The 20025-nt window shown below is 30.3% G+C and overlaps 1 protein-coding gene across 6 annotated transcripts in view; it reads right to left on the bottom strand.

Moving 5' to 3' along the window:
- Positions 1-20025, bottom strand: part of LOC129958976 (microtubule-actin cross-linking factor 1-like) — a 320795-nt gene that overhangs the window by 68375 nt on the left and 232395 nt on the right. For all 6 annotated transcript variants that reach the window (XM_056071738.1, XM_056071741.1, XM_056071742.1 and 3 more), the window contains 7 exons: positions 9148-19842; positions 4497-4643; positions 3528-3752; positions 2785-2898; positions 2464-2547; positions 1301-1939; positions 969-1169 (listed from right to left, as the gene is read on the bottom strand). In XM_056071738.1, the coding sequence (XP_055927713.1) occupies positions 969-1169; positions 1301-1939; positions 2464-2547; positions 2785-2898; positions 3528-3752; positions 4497-4643; positions 9148-19842 (12105 nt within the window). The remainder of the gene's footprint in view (positions 1-968; positions 1170-1300; positions 1940-2463; positions 2548-2784; positions 2899-3527; positions 3753-4496; positions 4644-9147; positions 19843-20025) is intronic.

Genomic DNA, 20025 nt, shown 5'->3' with positions numbered 1-20025 from the left:
GTATTAAAACCACATACAGAACATTTTACACACAATTACTTTAAGTTGATAACAGTGTTGCATAACATGCTGTAATGTAACCAATGCACAACATACAGACATAGATATGTAAAGTTGCATTTCATATTACATCCTGAAAATTTTAAACACATAAATACTTATTTATACAGAAGGAAACTGCTAATCTCTAAAGATTTCATTACAAGAAATTTGAAAAATCTGAGATGCTAAATTTAAAGAAAATATCTTCACCTCCCCTTCTGTGATACATATTTAAGCAGTTTTCCCAAACGAAAAATAACTGAAAAGAAAATGTGACACAATTCTGAAAGAAGACATGAAAAAAAATAGGAAAACATTACTTAAATTACTTTTAAGTAAGATCATGTACTTAAATAATTGCCTGAGATATAAATTGTATTATAATGTTTTTTTATATGTATAATTAATCACTTTTCCAAGGAATTTTAAGGATTTAATCAATTATACATAATAAACATTATAATACAATTTACATCACAAGCAATAATTTAAGTAAGATTTTTTTAAAGCAACAGAATCAAAATATATGGCCCCTATATATCTTATCCTAATTAATCCAAAATATAAATTATGAAGAACAAGAAAGAATATTAATTTTTAAGAAAAAAAGAAAACAAAAACAAAACAAGGGCAATTGAAAGAAAAGAAATGCTTTATATTAATGGCCATTCTTTTTATTGAGAAAAGTTTAAACTATTATAAAATTTAAATTTCAAATTATGATATACTTATATAAAGATGCATTTAGCCTTTATAATATTTATAATTTAATCATGACATTGATAAAAAATATTTATATCCCCTTTTTACATAGCCTTCATAAAATAAAAGCAAGAAGGAAACATTCCTGTTCACATTATATTTTTGGAAAAACCACTAACATCCTCGAATCATTAAAAAAGTAATTAAATAGAGTACATAATTACTTCTTCCAATAAAGCCCATCTCTTGGAAATCTTTTCACACAGCTTATCAAATCTCTGAGATATGTCCCTTAATTTTGTATCCACTTTCTTAGCAAGTTTTGGATTTGCATCACTTGAAATTTCTTTGGCACTTGAAGCCAACATTTCTATGCTCTGCTTCTGGTTTTCAATATCAGATTTCAAAATTTTATATTCTTGCACCTATAAAAAAATCAATTTTTTTTTTTTAAATAATTTTAAATAACACATACAAAATTAACAATATTTGTACCAAAGAATTATTTCCTAAATAGTAAATTTCAATGACAAGCAAATATTACAAGAATAAATACCTGTGCTTCCAATTTTTCAATTATCAAACTGACAGGTTTGTTATGGAGCTTCAGAGCAGTTTCAGTTTCTTCTAACCATTTTAAAATTCTATCTAAACCACCTTGAATATCTTGTGAATGAATAAGAGCAATCTGTAATTCTTTAATGCGTGATGCAATAGAATTAATAAGTTCAGAGTAATCCTCTTGGAGTTTGTTTAAAGTATTTTCAATATCCTTTGCTTCAACTGGAGCAATGTTGCAATTTTCTGCAGTATCTGTAAGGATTTTTACAACCTGATAAACATTTTCAACTATTCTTCCTTGTCCAACAACTTCCATATTAATAAGCTTTATTTTGTCTAATTGATCTTGAACAGCAGATGGTTCGTCAGCAACAGGTTCTTCAATAACTTTTTTAGAGGACTTTTTGACATCAGAAATCCAAATTTTGGCCTTTTCAGCTACTTCTACATAGGAACGGTACTTGCTACAAATTACAGCATAATTGTCACTTAATCTAGTAACTTCATTAAGAAAATTTCGAAAAACATTAGTAACCTCTTGAACCTCTGATTTTATTTCACTTTCTGATGCTTTAATTGCAGGCAATTTCTCAGGTAGATTTACACGAAGAGTATTAAGAGCTTTCAAGTAATCCTGAAACAAGATATTTATACATTAATATAACAAATACATTTAATTTATATTAAAATGCGTCAAAGGACAGCATAAATAAATGGCATCTGGAGAAAAGTGTAATTTGTTTTCATGTCATATTTGTCTCTAAAATTTTTTTTAAAAATTGCACTATTTCGCCTTTGAGACACTTCTCTTGGACTGGGAATCAGGATATCTTCATTCCCCATTTCTAAGTCATCGTGTGTAATTTACAATAATATTAAAAATGCAGAACTAACAATCGTACACATTCAAAATTTCAGTATTATACAATAACAATAAAATGTGCAATCATAATCTTGGAAATATTAATTAATTTATAATGAAAACTTCACGTTTCATGATATTCTAAAAATACTAATATAAAAATTTTTTATATATCTCATCTAACACTGTTTTTTTTTTTTTTTTTTTGAAAATGTGAACAAGAATATTTTTATAAAAGGACTAGGGCTATTAAGAAAATAGAAAATATTGTATAAAGTAATAAAGAGATTTCATACCTGTGATTCGGCAATAAATTTTTGAGCAGCCATGGTTATGAATCGGAGATCAGCTTGATGTGCAATAACATCACTTGTAAAAGACTAAGAGAAATATAAAATATATCAACATTTAAAAAGTGCATTTTTTTTCAACATTTAAGTGCATATTTTTCGTTCTTTTAGAAGCAAAAAGTATGCTAAAATATGAATTTTTTAAACAACATAAAAAGAAACAAAATATTCAGAAGAGAATAAAGATCAGCATTTCATAAATACAAATATTATTTTCATATGAAAACACATTTTATATAAATGTTTTTATTGAATTATGGTACTTACACGAATGTGTTCATATTTGCTTTCCAATTTATTTAAGGCCCCCATTGAAGACTGTATTACGGAAAATTCTCGCTGTGCTGCATTTAACCATTCTTTCAGACTTTTGACTTCAGACTGCAAAATTTAAAATCGCAATTTCACTGAATTATACTACAGGAAATAAAACAAAAATATGCCCTAACTTTTATTCAGTTTTCAGCTACTCATAATCAATTTATTCTGTTATTATTTTTCTTGTTCTGTTATTCTTTTTCAATGAATAGGGAGAATTATATAATATAAAATATATAAAATCAAGAACATTTCAATAAAATTAGTTAATCTGTTTTAAAGAAAAATTTCACAATAAAAATTTTATTTAATACCTTCAATAGAAATATAACTTGGAAAACCAAAGATATTATATTTTTGATAAGCAAGCCAGAGTTATTAAGAATGAAAAATAAGGAAATACAATTACAAAAAAATAATACTTTTTATGTTTAAAATCTATAATATTTTCTAAAATATTACTTTTCAGTCAATATCGTTTAATTAATACATTAAAATTTCAACTTCGGAACCAAATTAAAATTGATGTAATTTTTATGCATGTGATTTTCTATAAAAGCAAACAAACTTCCACATGTTGATGGCAGTAATAAGCCAGTATTTTATATCATAACAAAACCCAGAAAATATATTTCTATCTAAATAATTAATTAAAATTATTAAAAAATATCTCATGTTACAGAAACAAATACCTTATATTTCTGCAGTTCTTCAAAAGCCGATGTCAGACGCTTCAGCAATCTATCACATTCATTTACTAAAGAATCATAATGCCTTCGAAGGGAGATTAAATTCTTCTGAAGATAATTTATTTCTTCTTTAGTCAAAACTTCAAGACCTCTCTGTGCTAACTGTCGCATTTGATCAAGACAAGTGGTTATCAGATTTTGCTTACTTTCAAGTTCTTCTTTAAGCACCTAAATTAAGAAATATAGTCATACTAAAACCATATAAATGAAAATGAAACCAATGAAGGGGAAAAAAGCCACCTTTTCATATAAATAATAATAAATAAATAAACTCATTGCATAAGCAGGTAATTTCCTCTTTCTTATATTTATACTTTAGTGGATTTCGATGTAGTTAAAATTGTGAATTTTTATTTTGAGGCTGAATATTTGAAATTTACAATGATATTTTTATATAAATCTAAAAAATGAAAAAAAAAAAAAACAATAAGTAAGAGTGATATATTTGTACATATTATTAGCTTACTAATTTATTAAACATGGATTTTATTCTTTCTCAGAGATGTCAAAAACAAATTGTTTCGTGAATATAATACCCCAAAATTTTCGACATGTGCAATGAATTTTACTCTGTATAGAAAATTTATTTTCATAAAATAAAATAAAATATCCATAAGAAATGCTGCTCAGCAATATCATTACTTGATTTTTAGAAACATCTATAAAATATAGAGCTGAATTCCGAAACAGTTAGCATATTTTTTTTCCTCTTTCATATAACAGACATAAATGAAAAATTTTCTTTTACTTAAGGCATAACTAAAAATTCCCAACAGCTTATAAAAACAAAAATGTACTAACAGCCAAAATATTCTTATTGATCTGTTAATTTGGGTATGGAGGAATACGGAAAATTAAAAAACCCAAATGACTATTTAAAACTTCTGAATATTTAATTACTAGAAAAACTACCTTTACAGTAGATATTTGGAGCTGAAGACCAGGAAGATGTTCTTCAATCACACCAAGGTCAGCAAGTTTATCTTCAATATCTTTCATCCACGCTTCAAGTTTACTGGTATTTTCTTCGCATATTTTATAATTTTCTTCCACAGCAGCCTTAAAGATTATATGGAGAAAATTTTAGAAATACATAAGGAGTGAATTTTGATCTAACAAAGAAATAACGAATTTATTAATCCCATATAAGAAGATAAAATACTGAGTTATATAAAAAAAAAATCCTCCAGATTTCAGATTGTGTATAAGAAAATTAAACAATATAATCAATCAGTTTATTTAATTTTGAAAACACCTCTTATTGTATATTAAGAAATCTTTGAATGCACAGTAAGCTCGAGTAGATACAGATAAAATCAAGCTATTCTCTAATTCAACACTTTTCAATTATAAGAGAAAGATAAAATTTTCAAGGGAATCTAAGAAAATTAAGCTTGAAACTTATTTCCAAATATATATATTCCTTTGCATGTTGATTAAAAAGTTACATGCAATTATCTTTTTAAAAAAACGTTTAGGGTTAATTGCCACATAAAGCACGAAAGAAATATAAACAAAAGTACATAAATAACTTTTTTTTTTGAATACCGGGATTTTACCCATAACGATAACTGCTTAACCAATGAAATTTTTAAGCCATTTGAAAGATAAATTCAAAAAGAGAGCAAAAACATGCTTGTACTGAGAATTCGTTAACACCCCCTCCCCAAAAAAAAACCGATGACAATTACAACACTGCCTTTATTCTAACAATAAAAAGTGGCATATCATCACGGTTTAAATAACTAGATGTTCACAACAAGTTACAGAATATTGATAAAGATTCAAAAAGTCTTACAGGCATAAAATAAAATCTAATGCTTTTTAGAAAATAATTCTTTCCTTAGTTTTCTCTTAAAACAACAGGGCAAAGCAGTTTTTATAAATCAAATATGTGGCACAAATCTACTCAAGATTTCAACGATGATTGTTGGTAATTTGAGAGTGATGCATGACATAACTAAATGTAATAAGTGGAATATGCCACACGACTTTATAACAAAATTTACAAAACATTAAAAAGGTTTACAGATTTCTAAACCTTTCATAAAAGTTTAAAAAAATTCGAAGTTAAGAATTTAAATTTTCAATTGCCGTTATTTGATAAATGTATTCTAAGTGAGATAACAAGTTAAGCTCATAAATTACAAGAGCAATTCACACGTTTATAATCAAAATGTACACTTAATTATCATCAATAAAAACACAAAAAATAAAGAGAGATAAAAAAAAGAGAAATCAAGCTATGAAAAATATCAAGCATATTACAAAATGAAATCTAATTTTACAGAAAGTAAATCAAATACAAAAATTGAAAAGAAATAAATATTATAAGAAATGCAAGAGAAATCAAGCGAACACTATTTCTTTTTACTTGATCTAATACAAAAACCATATGTTTAACTGTAAATATATGTCAACAAAACATATTTGCTTATATTTACAAATTGAAAATACACTTCTGCAAAGAAATTAGAACAAGCTTGCATGATTTAAACATTGTTTACCTTTATACCATTCGGATTTATAATCACATTAAAAATGGACAAACATCAAAAAGCAGAATACAGTTAAAATTTCAAAATGGCTTCATTCTTTAATGAAAATGAGTATAAAATTCCAAATGCTGTACGAAAGCGTGCTTTCTGAAAATTATATCCATATTTAAGTCAAAGTCAATTTCAACAACAAAAAATTCAAGCTTCAAATAAAAACGATTTCTAATAAAATCAAAATACCTTTAAAGCCTACCAAAATAACAAATTAAAAAATTAAATTACAAGAAAAAAAAACACTCCATAGGAAGTATCAGAATGTTTTATTTTGCAGTTTAATGAATCAATATTTTTTAATGAAGAAAATATTATCAATAATTCATAATTCATTTATATTATTCTTACCTATGTAGAAAGTAAAAATTCATTATTGCGCATCATTCGATTTCATATAAAAAATTAAACAAAGAATATTTATGACGAACGACCGCCTTACATTCTATATAGACACTTAAGTCCTTTGTTTTAATGTTCCATTCAATTATCTCGATATATATTAACAAACATAATAACATTCATCTTTTAGCAAAATTTAGAAAACTGTTATTACTTTAATCAAATGCGCACATCATTTATTTGCACTGAACATGGTGAGTGTGAAGCCTTTGACTGTAATTAGGTAGTATAGGGCTCTGATGATGTTACCGGCAGAGTGCTATATATGGTGTTGGTGTCGAAAAGTATAAATGTTTTAAGGACAATTGATCGTTTAATATCAGAAAATCCATTAGCTTATGAAAACCAAACAAAAAAAAGCATAATTTAAAATAAGTGTTAAACAAAATGAGATAAATTTCACAGTAGACTTTTTTTTGGAGAAGGGAATAAATAAAAAGGAAATGGATAGTACATGCCAAATCATCATCTTACCTTTGCAATAAATCTCTCTCGTATCGACTAGTGAAGAGTTAAGCTTTATTAAAACAATTAGTTGTTGGAATTTCAAACAGTTTCAAGTATTTCAGGAATTTTTCATTTAATCAAACTGTAAGAATTCGTATTCTCAGATACGAAATGAAATTTTTCTTTTTTCTCCCCTCAATATTCAGCAATGGATAGAATATATTCTTCGTCACGAAATTATTCTTTCGAAATGAAAATTTCAACAAACAACAATTAAGAAAATGCTACAATAAAATAATATCGGTGACGATGTCTTATTTTGATTTTAGAAATTAATTCTTTTTCAGCATCAACATCAAACATCAAAGATATAAGAAACAACAGCATTCAATATCAAGTGTTCAACAAAAAAAACTCTCATTTCAAAGCAAAACATATCATTTTCAAATTGATAAATAATTTCTTTATTGATTAAGGAGTTACTTGCATGAATAGGCTGTTTTCTAAAAGAATAACCTGAAATACATCATAATATATAGTTCACAACTGCAGGAAAATTTTAAAAATATGCTCCTGTCTGAACTCAGATATTCATGTGAAAATTTCTATGCTACACATTTACTAGCAAAATTTATACTGAAGTAATGGTAGTTCCAAGAATTATTTGGAAGAAATCATTAAGAGACCATGCAAATAAATTTATTTCAAAACGCGATTATGAGCAAGATTAAAAGCCTTGCATTTTAATTATAATTCATCTAATTATTATTAAATGGCGTCCTTTTATTTCAAGCTGAAATTTTTAATGTCTATAGACAATAGTAATAAGAAGTATATAAAGTAAGATTTTGTAATTACTCGAGAACTCAAAATCTTGCTTAATTTTATCCAATTAATATTTTCTTTTTTTGAAAAATATCTATAAACATTCCTCACTTAATCTCGTGCTTAATTTTTAGGAGTACTTAATTTGATAGCTAGCAGCAAAATATTAATCACATTATTTGAAAAGAAAACATGGTTAAATTTAAATGGTTTCAACGCATAGAATGATAATGTGATTAAATAAATACAATCAGAGCAAAATTTAAAAATATTCAAAAGCTTTTTTTTTTATGAAAGTTAAATAATAATACTTACATCACAGAGTCTTGAAAGAAAAAAAATAAATGTAAACAACTCTGGCATACATGCAGATTATACGGAGTGTCTCGATCTAACATCCCAAAACACAGTTCTTTTTTGAAAACAGCACTATAACATTAATTCAATTAAAAAAGTACTAAAATTACGTTTCTCAACTGAAATCAAACCCTCGTCATTTAAAACCTCCATGATTATTAACAATGCAGAAACTAGGTAGGTACCATAGATGGGGAAGTACAGATGCCAGAAATAAAACAAAAACACGTTGCACTGAAATTATCATTGATATAATGTGAAAAATAGAATAAAAATTACAAATAAAACTATGTCATCTGTAGCTTGTAATGAATCATGACATTAATCAGTCCTTAAAGAAAAGTAAAAGTAATAGAACGTATGCTAATACTGCGTGGTTAAACATAAGAAATATTTATTACTTAAAGATTAATGGTACTCTTTCCAATTCACGTATTTCATAATTGAAATATTTTAAATATGCAAATTTAACTTTCATAAAGTTTTGATATGATAACAAATGATAACGGAAGCGGAAAACTTTGTTGAATAAGTAAATAGGCATCACAGATTCATTATATATATATATATATATATATATATATATATATATATATAGTCTATGCTCTGCCAATGATTAACTTCAAGTACTTTGGAAAATATAAGTTAATATTTAGTAGAATGAAATAAATACTTGGGAGTTTAAGATAAAAATCAGGAAATCAAAGTTTTTAAGTCGTAAATTTTTTGGAAGAAAAAAACTTTTCTTCACTTTTCTTAAAGGAATTTTAAAGTACTTTGTAGACTTTTGTAAATCTAATGATTACAAATGATTTCAATTACATAAGTTCCATTGCTTTCAATACAAAAATAAAATAACAGTGAAAAATATAAAAATAAATGGAAGTAAACAGTTTTCAAATAAAGTGCAATGAATTATAAAATCAAAAGTGCCAAGAGAGAAAATAAAGAGAAATTACAACAAAATAATAATGCATACTTACAGAATTGAGTTCTGCAGGCATGTTAATCGGTTGATCATCTGACAAAGTGACCTCGTTTTTGCTAATGATCGAAAGATTAGTATCAGAAGATATTAAGTTGTCTTCAATTGCTTTCTGTAACTGCATCTTTTTATTATTAATCAATATACTGCAAGTATCTGTTTCAACAACACCAGCTGCTAAAGCTTCTCTGACGGAGATGCGAGGAAGGCTTGACACTATTTCTTCAGTAAATTCTGTGTAGTATTCTTTGAAGTTAAAATCAGAGTGAGATACATGATAATTCTGATCATCAATTTTGTCAGGACTGCTGAGATTTTCAGATTCTCTGGAATCAGGAATTTTATCTGATTTGATTATTCTTTCAGTGGCTTCAGGCACTGTTTGAGATTTAAAAAGTGTTAAAGAAATAGAATTTTTAGAAGTATAGAGAAACTTTTCACTAACATTAGTCACAGGTATTCCTTCAGGTGCATGTGAAGCATCTGTGACATTTTCATTTATTTTTCTTAGTGTCTGCTCAGACTTCCCGGCAAAAGATATGTTCTCTTTTTCTGGTGTCTTTCTTTCTAATGTAGTAGCTTTAATATTTCGGTCGATAATAATGGTCTCTTTCGTACTTATGCGTTCAGGCGTTCGTGATTTCGTTCCTTTTACAGGAGATTCAACGGTTTCTTGTAGCTCAGCATCTTTATTAAAGGATTTTGCTTCTTTTGCAGTTTTCTTAGATTTGGTTTGTGTTGTTGGTTCTGCTGTCGCTTTTAATGGAGATTTAACTTTATTTTCAAATATTATGGTTTCTCTTTCGAATGGTTTAATTTCTCCTGATGAGGGTTTAACATCTTTCCCAGGAGAACAAATTTCTCTTGGGATTTCTTTAGTTTCTGCTACTGGTGATTTAGAGTCACATTTAAATGTTCTTGTTGGTGATGATTTTTCTCTAATTGGTTCTTTAATTTCTGATGGGGAATGTCTCATTGTTGGCTTATTTTTTCCACGGGATAGCTTAGAGTCTCCAGGTGACAGTTCAGAATCCGCAACGAGTGATTCTTTAGGCAATTTTGCTTCTCTAGTCTGAGATTTAATTTCTTTTGATGGAGTTTTAGCCTCTTTTACTGGTGCTTTAACTTCTTTTGATGGAGACCTATCTTGTTTAATTGGGGATTTGGCTTCCTTTACAGGATATTTATTTTCTTTTACTGGTGACTGAGTGTCGGTTGCAGGTTTAGTTTCTCCTGAGGATAATTTTATTCCTCTTTCTGGTGACTTATTCTGTTTTTCTGTAGGTTTGATTTCTCTAACTGGTGATTTACTTATCTTTTCTGGCACTCTAATTTCTCTCTCTGGTAACTTTCTCTCTTTCTCGTGCGTATCGAATTCTCTGTCGAGCAATTTACTTTCTTTTGTTGGTGATTTGCTTAACGGAAATTCGATTTCTTTAACTGGTGATTTACTTTCCTTTTCTGGAGATTTGGCTTCTCTAACGGGAGATTTACTTCCTTTTTCTGGAGATTTTACTTCTCTTATGGGTGATTTACTTTCTTTTTCTGGAGATTTTACTTCTCTTATGGGTGATTTACTTTCTTTTTCTGGAGATTTTACTTCTCTTACGGGTGATTTACTTTCTTTTTCTGGAGATTTTACTTCTCTTACGGGTGATTTACTTTCTTTTTCTGGAGATTTTACTTCTCTTACGGGTGATTTACTTTCTTTTTCTGGAGATTTTACTTCTTTTACGGGTGATTTACTTTCTTTTTCTGGAGATTTTACTTCTCTTACGGGTGATTTACTTTCTTTTTCTGGAGATTTTACTTCTCTTACGGGTGATTTACTTTCTTTTTCTGGAGATTTTACTTCTCTTACGTGTGATTTACTTTCTTTTTCTGGAGATTTTACTTCTCCTGCGGGTGATTTACTTTCTTTTTCTGGAGATTTTACTTCTCTTATGGGTGATTTACTTTCTTTTTCTGGAGATTTTGCTTCTCTTATGGGTGATTTACTTTCTTTTTCTGGAGATTTTACTTCTCTTATGGGTGATTTACTTTCTTTTTCTGGAGATTTTACTTCTCTTAAGGGTGATTTACTTTCTTTTTCTGGAGATTTTACTTCTCTTACGGGTGATTTACTTTCTTTTTCTGGAGATTTTACTTCTCTTACGGGTGATTTCCTTTCTTTTTCTGGAGATTTTACTTCTCTTACGGGTGATTTACTTTCTTTTTCTGGAGATTTTACTTCTCTTACGGATGATTTACTTTCTTTTTCAGGAGATTTTACTTCTCTTACGGGTGATTTACTTTCTTTTTCTGGATATTTTATTTCTCTTACGAGTGATTTATTTTCTTCTTCTGGAGATTCGGCTTCTCTTTCAGGTGATTTACTTTCTTTTTCTGGAGATGAAACTCTTCTTTCAGGTGAATAACTTTCTTTCTTTGGAGATTTGACATCTGATGGTGATTTACTTTCTCTTTCTGGTGATTCGATTTCCTTTACTAGAGCTTTACCAACTTTTTCTGGAGATTTGTCCTCTCTTATTGGCCATATATTTTCTCTTTCCGGAGATATGACCTCTCTTACTGGCGATACACTTTCTTTTACTGATGATGGGGCTTTTTTTATAGACGAATAACTTTCTTTTTCTGGGGATTTGACATCTGTTGGTGATTTACTTTCTCTTTCCGGAGATTTGATTTCTTTTGTTGGTGATTTACTTTCTCTTTCAGGAGATTTGATATCTTTTGTTGGTGATTTACTTTCTCTTGCCGCAGATTTGACTTCTGCCGATGACAATATACCAACCCTTTCTGGAGATTTAATTTCTCTTCCTGAAGATGTGTTTTCTCTTTCCAAATATTTAACCTCCCTTACTGGCGATACTCTTTCTCTTTCTTGCGATTTGACCTCTCGTACAGGCGACATTCTTTCTCTTACTGGAGATGTGACATCTCTTACTGGGGAATAACTGCCTCTTTCTGGAGATATGATTTCTCTTGATGGAGATTTGCTTTCGCTTTCCGGCGTTTTATCTTCTTTTGATGGGGATTTAGTTTCATGTTTAGGTCTGACTCCTATCATTGGGGGTTTATCTTCTTTGTCAGGGGATTTAGTTTTTATAGATAGCAAATTACTTTCCTTTTCTGGAAATATGGTCTCTCTTATTGGTGATCTTTTCCCTTGACCTGGTAATTTACTTTCTGTTTCTGGATATTTGATATCTTTTACTGGTGATTTACTTTCTATTTTTTCAGGTGATTTTATTTCTTTTATTGGCAATCGACTTTCTTTTTCAAGTGATTTGATATCTCTTGCTGGTAATGTACTTTCCTTTGTTGGTGGTTCATGATCGACAATAGATTTGCTTTCGTTTTGTGATGATTTGAGTTCCTTTATTGGTGATTTACTTTCTCTTCTTTGAGATTCAATATCACTTGCTGGAGATCTAATTTCTTTTTGTGGCGATTTGATATTACTTGCAGGGAATTTAATTTCTTTTCCTGGAGACTCAATATCTTTTACTGGTGATTTATTTCCTCTCATTGGAGATTTGATATCCCTTACAGGTGATCTACTTCCTTTCGTTGGAGACTTAATATTACTTACAGGAGATTTAATTTCTTCGTCTGGGGACTCGATATTACTTATAGGTGATTTAATTTCTTCTTCTAAAGACTCGATACTACTTACAGGCGATTTAATTTCTTTTTCTGGAGACTTAATATCACTTACAGTATCAAATTCAATTTCTTCTTCCGCAGATTTAATATCCTTTAATGGCGATTTACTTTCTTTCTTCGGAAATTTGTTATCTCTTGCAGGTGATTTACTTCCTTTATCTGAAGGCCCGATATCACTTACTGGAGATCTAATTTCTTTCTCTGGAGACTCGATATCTTTTACTGGTGATTTACTTCTTTTCTTCGAAAATTCGACATCTCTTACTGGCGATCTACTTACTTTTTCTGGAGATTGAATATCACCAAAAGGAGATTTAATTTCTTTTTCTGATGGTTTGATTTCTCTTGTTTGGAGCTGAATATCTTTTACAGGAGATCTGGTACCTCTTGCAAGTGGTGCGACTTCCTTTTCTGAGGGTTTCTTTTCTCTCGTTTGGGGTTGAATTTCCTTTATAGGGGATTTAGTGTTTCTAGCTGTTTGTGTGATTTCTTTCTCCGGGGATATGGTTTCTCTTATAGGTGATTTACTTGTCTTTTCTGGAATCTGGATTTCTCCTTCTGACAATTTACTTCCTTTTTCATGCGATTTGATTTCCTTCGTTGGTGATTTGCCTCTCTTTTCTGGCAATGTGACTTCTCTTGATGGTGATTTGCTCTCTAGTTCTGACGATTTAGAACTTTCTCTTTCAGGCGATTTTATTTTCTTCGGAGTAGACTTTCCATTTTTTTCTGCAAATTTTATTTCTCTTGGCGTTTTAGTTTCTTCTTGGAAAGATACGATAGAGTTATCTGGCGATTTTCTTTCGCTTATCTGTGATTTGATTCCCTTTTCGGGAGATTTACTTTCTTTGGAGGGGGATTTAACTTCTCTTGTTCGCGGTGTTGATTCCTTTTGTAATTCTTCCTTTGGCATTTTATCATTTGATGGCATTTCTGTCTGTTTAAAAGGCGATCCAGGTTTTATCACTGGTAAGTCTTTAGACGGGGCAGGTGTGAACTTTATTTCATTTGGTAGTGATTCGGCCGATTCTTGTAGGGGCGATTTTATTGGTAATGCTTTTATCGACGAAGGAGTTGGATCTGATGGCAGTTCTTTTGAGGGAGATTTATCCACATATGTTAGAGAACCAGTCTCTCTCGGTAAAACTACGGTTGAAGACTTAAAATCATTTGATGTTGGTTCGGTTTCTTGAACAGATGAATCATTATCTCGGAAATGTATCTCTTCCGACAATGTAACAATTTCTCTCTGAGGCAATTCAGATATATCTGATGGTGAATCAATGTCTTTTAATGATTTAGACTCTACCACAAATACTTTTCTAGAAGATGTTGATTGAGTTTCTTTGAAAGGTAATTCTTTTGAAGGAGATTTTGTTTTTCTCACTGGCAATTCAGTCTGCTCCATTGGAAAGCCTTTCGATGGCAATTTCATCTCTTTTGTGGACATTTCAGCCTTCCTGTCCGATAAAATTATGGATGTTGACTTATCATCTTTAAATGATCCAGCATCTTTCGTTAATGATTCATTTCCTTTCGGCAATTTAAACTCTTTTAAAAGAGATTCATTTTCATTTGCGGCTTGCTTTAACTTAATTTCGTTTGGTAAATTTCCTTCACTTTGAAATACAGGTTCTTTTTCAGTTGATTCATCAATTCTCTCATTGGAATATGAATATTCATCTAAGTCTACACAAACTTTTTCATAAGATACTTGATATTCCTCTTTTGATATATTAGAGTCGTTATCGGGAGAAAATTTTAAACACTCAATGTGTGATTCACTTTCAAGTAAAGTCGAACTCTTATATAGTGTTTCATTCTCATCAGTATCCTTAGTCAAATGCATAACTGTTGATAGGGATACTGATTCTCTATCTTTGATAGGGGATTTATTATCTCTCTTAAGTGGTTGATCACGTTTCTCTTCATTTTTTAATGTATGATCCGGTTGAAAATGCTTTTCTTTAAGTACAGGGGTATCTTTATATTTACTTGAAACGTTTTCAAAGGCAACTTCTGGTGAATCATGCATCACATGTTCATGTTCCGATTTAACAGAAATGTCATCAGTAGAACCAGACACAGTTTTATCTGTCTTATCCTGTTTGCTGATAAAACTTAATTCTTCAGATGGACTCTTTTGGTCAGTAATTGAAGATATTTCTTTAGAAGTTCTTGTAATCGTTGATATTTTGTCATTGTTTATAGTGGTTGTATTTGAGCTCATTTCTGTGACAGAGGTAACAAATGCTTTTGATTCAAATTTTATAGATTTAGAAATGTATTCACTACTTAGATTGGAAGATTCTTCTTTTTCCGAGAGATTTTTGTCGCTTGGAAGATTTCGAGTTTTGTCGATTGTAGCGATTTTAGTAGGCGATATCGATCTTTTACTTGGCGCTTTTGATTGGATTTTGATAGGTGATTTCGATCGTGAAGGAGATGAACGAGTTTTATGAATAACTGATTTTGCATCAATATTCCCTTTAGCAAAATTTGGACTTTCAGAAGATTCTATAGAATTTACTTTCGTTTTCGGTACAGGACTACCAGAATCAGGTAATTTACTATCTACCTTTGGCCGCTTTGATGAATACGGTGCCGATGCATCTTTTTGTCCTTTTGATTTATCATTATCATATTTCATATATTTCGATTCAGTAGTCGTTTTTCCACGATTGTCACTCTCTTTTTTCATATCTGGGGAAATATTTTCTGAATCTGGAGTCTTTTGGTCTAATATACTGGAATCTAATGGCAATGAAGTTGGTCTATGTACAATAGTCTTTTTAGAAATTGAATCAACAGATAATGGTTCAATTTCGCTAAGAAAATTACCAATTGGTAATACTGGTGCATCAATAAATGCCACATATCCTAATTTAGCTGCTTTTTTAATGTTTATCAAGTTCCCACTAGACGCTCCAATATAGCAACCAGTTTTTAAATCAATGATATTCTTATTTAATGCATCTTTTAATGATACAACTGCCTTGTCATTTATTATATACAAAAGAGTATCTACATTTATATAATTATTTTTAACAAGATATTCAAAAGAAACAAGATCTCGTGAATCCGGTATAATTATTTTTTCTGTATTATCATCAAATAAATCTAAGAATACATGGGAAAGAGAGTATTTATCATCAGTATTTGTAACCATACTAAAAGGCTGAAGCAGTTGTAGTCTTAGAGCATCAGTTATGGTGTACGTTTTCTCTGTTGTTTTCTCAAAAAACAATCCTAAATCTAAATTTACACAGCCCTCAGCTATGGCGGTATAGAAAGGCATACCACACATATTATTTATTGAATGAGATAATGAATAATTATCCATTATACCATCTTTTGTGATAGAAAACTCTTTCTCAGAAGTCTCCATCTGAGTTAATATTGAAGATGAAATACTAGTAAGTCTAGCTGGTTTCATAACAAGAAGACCAGACTGAACTGCTTCCCGCACGTCAGTTATTATTCCAGTAACAGGGTGCTGAAAAGTACAATTTTTAGGGTTTATTAACTTTTTATTCAAGGCATCATCTAATAGGAAGTATTCTCTTTGCGGTTGTACAGGAATTGCTAAAAGTTCAGAACTTTCAAAAGCCTTTTGAATAGGAATTCTTTTATTTGAACGTGGGTGAATAAATTCCTTCTTTTCTACATCAATGCAGCCTAATTGTAGAGCAGTAGGAAAAGTAAGAGCTAACATTGGTGGGCATTTGAAAGGGTATTCAACGGCTTTAAAAAGATTTTTATTCACAGCTTCAATAAGAGAAATTTTTCCTTCAAAAGAAATTATTTCACCAGTGCTAGAGTCGATTATGCCTTTCTGCAATGCATTTGAAAGAGTTATTTCATTCATAGTAACTGGATCAATACAAAAAGAGTATGGATTAATAATATCACACATAATACCCTCCTCAATAGTAAGCTCAGAACCACTTTCTGGATGAATAACTTTGCCTGATAAATCATTGATTAATCCCTGATTAAAAGCTTCGTTAATACTTAACGAGCGTCCAACTGGTACGAGCAATTTCCCTGATTCATTATCAATAAATCTAAGATCAAATGCCTCCCGAATAGATACATACTCCCCCTTCTTATAATCTGGGATTTTACCACATTTTTCATCATCAGGTATTGGAGAAAGTTTTTCAGGTGTTATTTTGACGCTTAAGGCATTTAAAAGTTTAGCAGTTTCAAAATCAATTAGTCCATCCATAGCAGCATCATTAGGAGATATTATCTTCTTAGGCATTTTTTGTAAAATGATACACTTCTGTTCTGGCCAGAATCCAGATTTAACTGGTAATTTACTAATCATTTTAGAAGGGCAAGTTTCACTAACTGTGTTTGAAATATGATATCCTGAATTTTCAATATTGATGTCATCAAGGAACATAAAAGCGTCTCTTTGATTTTGCATTGGTTCTATAAAAATTATAAGTTTCTTATCAATGGCATTTTGCATCGATATTTTACCACCAGTTTTATTATTATAACTTCCAGTGGAATCTAAGATCTTCATTTCCAAAGCAGAATCCAAAGACACAGTTTGTTTTGTTTTAGGCACAACAACACTTGCCGATCTTGGATTTATAATTTCCATTTTTACAGTCTCTTCAAATGAAACTAAGCGATCAGTACCAGGGACCGTAAATAATCCAGTTTGAGGATCAAAAAGCTTTTTATTGATAGCATCTTGCAAATACCAGCCATCTGGGGGCAATTCTAAGACTTGAACACTTAGACTAGTTTGGTTCTGTTGCAAACCGCTTTTCATGTCAATATTTTCGTCTTTTGCATCCTTTTCTGAAATAGAATCAATCCAACGATTCGTAACAACTGTATCGTTCATTTGTGTTGAGATGCTTTCAGAAACTTTTATAGGCGAAGAAATCCTCTTTGTACAAAATGAAATATTATTATAGTCAGAATCGGCACCATCATCTTTATGCATGTCGAAATAATTAGTATAAGAGGGACTTTCTGAGATTTCTAGTACAGTGTTATCTGAAAGAGAGGGTTGTTTTGCTTGACTCCCTCTAACAGAAATATCCATTTCAGGAGTGGATTCTAATTCTTCTGACAACTTTGTTATTGTGTCAGCGTCTTTCTTCAATATATCATGAATAATATTTTGAGCAACAGCAGAATCAACATCCTGTTCAATACCATTTAAAGAATCGACATATCTTGTAATACTTCGGGTAACACTTGCCATTGTCACAGTTATATTTAACAATCCTTTTAAAAGAGCTGCTCCTTCATGTGTTATAATGTCTTTTTCAATTGCCTCTTTCATATATAACACTTTTTTTGATTTAGGTTCCCTCAAATGACCAGTCTTACTATCAATATAACCTTTTTTACAGGCTTCAATAAGATTAAGCTCCTTAGTCCCATCCATGATACCAATAGGTTTGGTAAGCATGTCATATATTTGATGTTGTATAAGTCCTTTAGATACAGCTTCTTCTAAAGTGCAACATACCCCTGTCAAGTTATTTTTATACACTCCTTGATTTAAATCTATTATATTCCTGTCCAATGCAATATTGAAACTAACCATTTCATTTGTCTTCTCATCTTTGATTCCTTCAACATCAAATATTGTTTTATGCATAACTGAAGTAATTAAGCCGTCTTCGACAGCTGATGAAAGTGTCAAATAACGATTTGATCCAATTTCAGAATATGTGCCATTTGGTAAAATGATGCCTCTGCATAAGGCCTCGGGAAGCGATAATAATTCATTTAATTCAGGATCTACGATACATTTCAGCTCACTGTCTAGAATTCCACACGATAACGCTTCTAGTATTGATAGAAATTCTCCAGTAATAGGATTCTTAATAGAATCGTTTTTAATTAAACCTTTTTCAAATGCATCTTTAAGAGTCAAAGGTTTCCATATGAAGTTTTGTTTCCTAGCGTCAGTAAAAGAATACTGCTTTAAAGTATCACTATCAATGAATCTTCCACTTTGTGCATTCAGTATACCAATCTTTAATGCTTGATTAAGATTTAACAATTCGCATTTTTTAACATCAACAATTTCGGGAACATCACACCTAAGAATACCTTTCGAAATAGCTTCATCGGTAGTATATTTTTCGCCAGAATCTTGATCTAAAATTTGACCAGATTGATTATGTACCATATTACGGTCAACTGCATCAGCAAGAGTTATTCCACAACCGACATCAGTAGCAGAAATTAAGTTAATGCATCCTTTGGAGACAGCGGTCTTAAAATCAATAGTGCGATTTGTCAAAGGCTCGCGAAATAATCCACTTTTAGGATCCAAAAATTCCCTTTCAATGGCCTCGGCAATAGAAAGGTTTTTAGTTTTAATTATTTTCTTATCTAAGAGATTTTTCATGCCTGATTTTTTTATAATACCAAGATGAAATGCATCAGTCAGAGTGACTGGTCTCTTATCTTGAGGATTTAAAAGTGTTCCTTTTTTACAATCATACAAGCCTTTCTGCATAGCCTCAATTATAGATAGTTCCTCTTTCGTTCCAGGAAAATATATGCCACATTTAGTGACTATATTGTTATGAAGTGTTTTGTCAATAAAGCCTTTTGCAACTGCTTCATCAAGAGACATTCTTCTTCCTGTTCTTAAATCAGTTATTTGTTTATTTTCACAACTTACAATACTTTGCTCAACTGCCTCATGTAGAGACACCATTTTTTCCAAGATAGGATTATAAATTCCGTTAATTTCACATATACACTCATATTCAAGAGACTCACTGACGTTGGATATCCGTCTCTTAGAATCCACAGTCTTTTCTATTTCCTGCAAATTATTTTCGTCCTTAGTAAGAAACGAGAAACCTGTATCTGTTTTTTCACCATATTGGGATTGAACTGGTAGAATTTCTGTCTGTTTTAAGTGAATCTCATATTCTGAAACTAGCTGATCGCTAGAGGGTACTTGGTTGATAAAAGATGTAAATGTCCTCAAAGAAACTGGTGCAGCATTGGAGATGATCGAGAGCCACTAGATAGAAATTCAGAAAAGGAAAGAATAGGTCAAAGAATAGACCACAAACCAAAAGTAAACAAACATGCACATTCAAAAACAAGCAAGTAATAAAAAGTTGAAGGGTTTTTTTTTTTTTTTTTTTTTTTTTTTTTTAAATATAGTTTCAGATTTATACAGTGGAATGAACTTACAATGCAT

This window comes from Argiope bruennichi, chromosome X1, assembly GCF_947563725.1.
Source record: "Argiope bruennichi chromosome X1, qqArgBrue1.1, whole genome shotgun sequence".
NCBI classification, from domain to species: Eukaryota; Metazoa; Arthropoda; class Arachnida; order Araneae; family Araneidae; genus Argiope; species Argiope bruennichi.
Note: the sequence above shows the minus strand (reverse complement) of the source record. Positions and strands in the feature narration are given on the sequence as shown.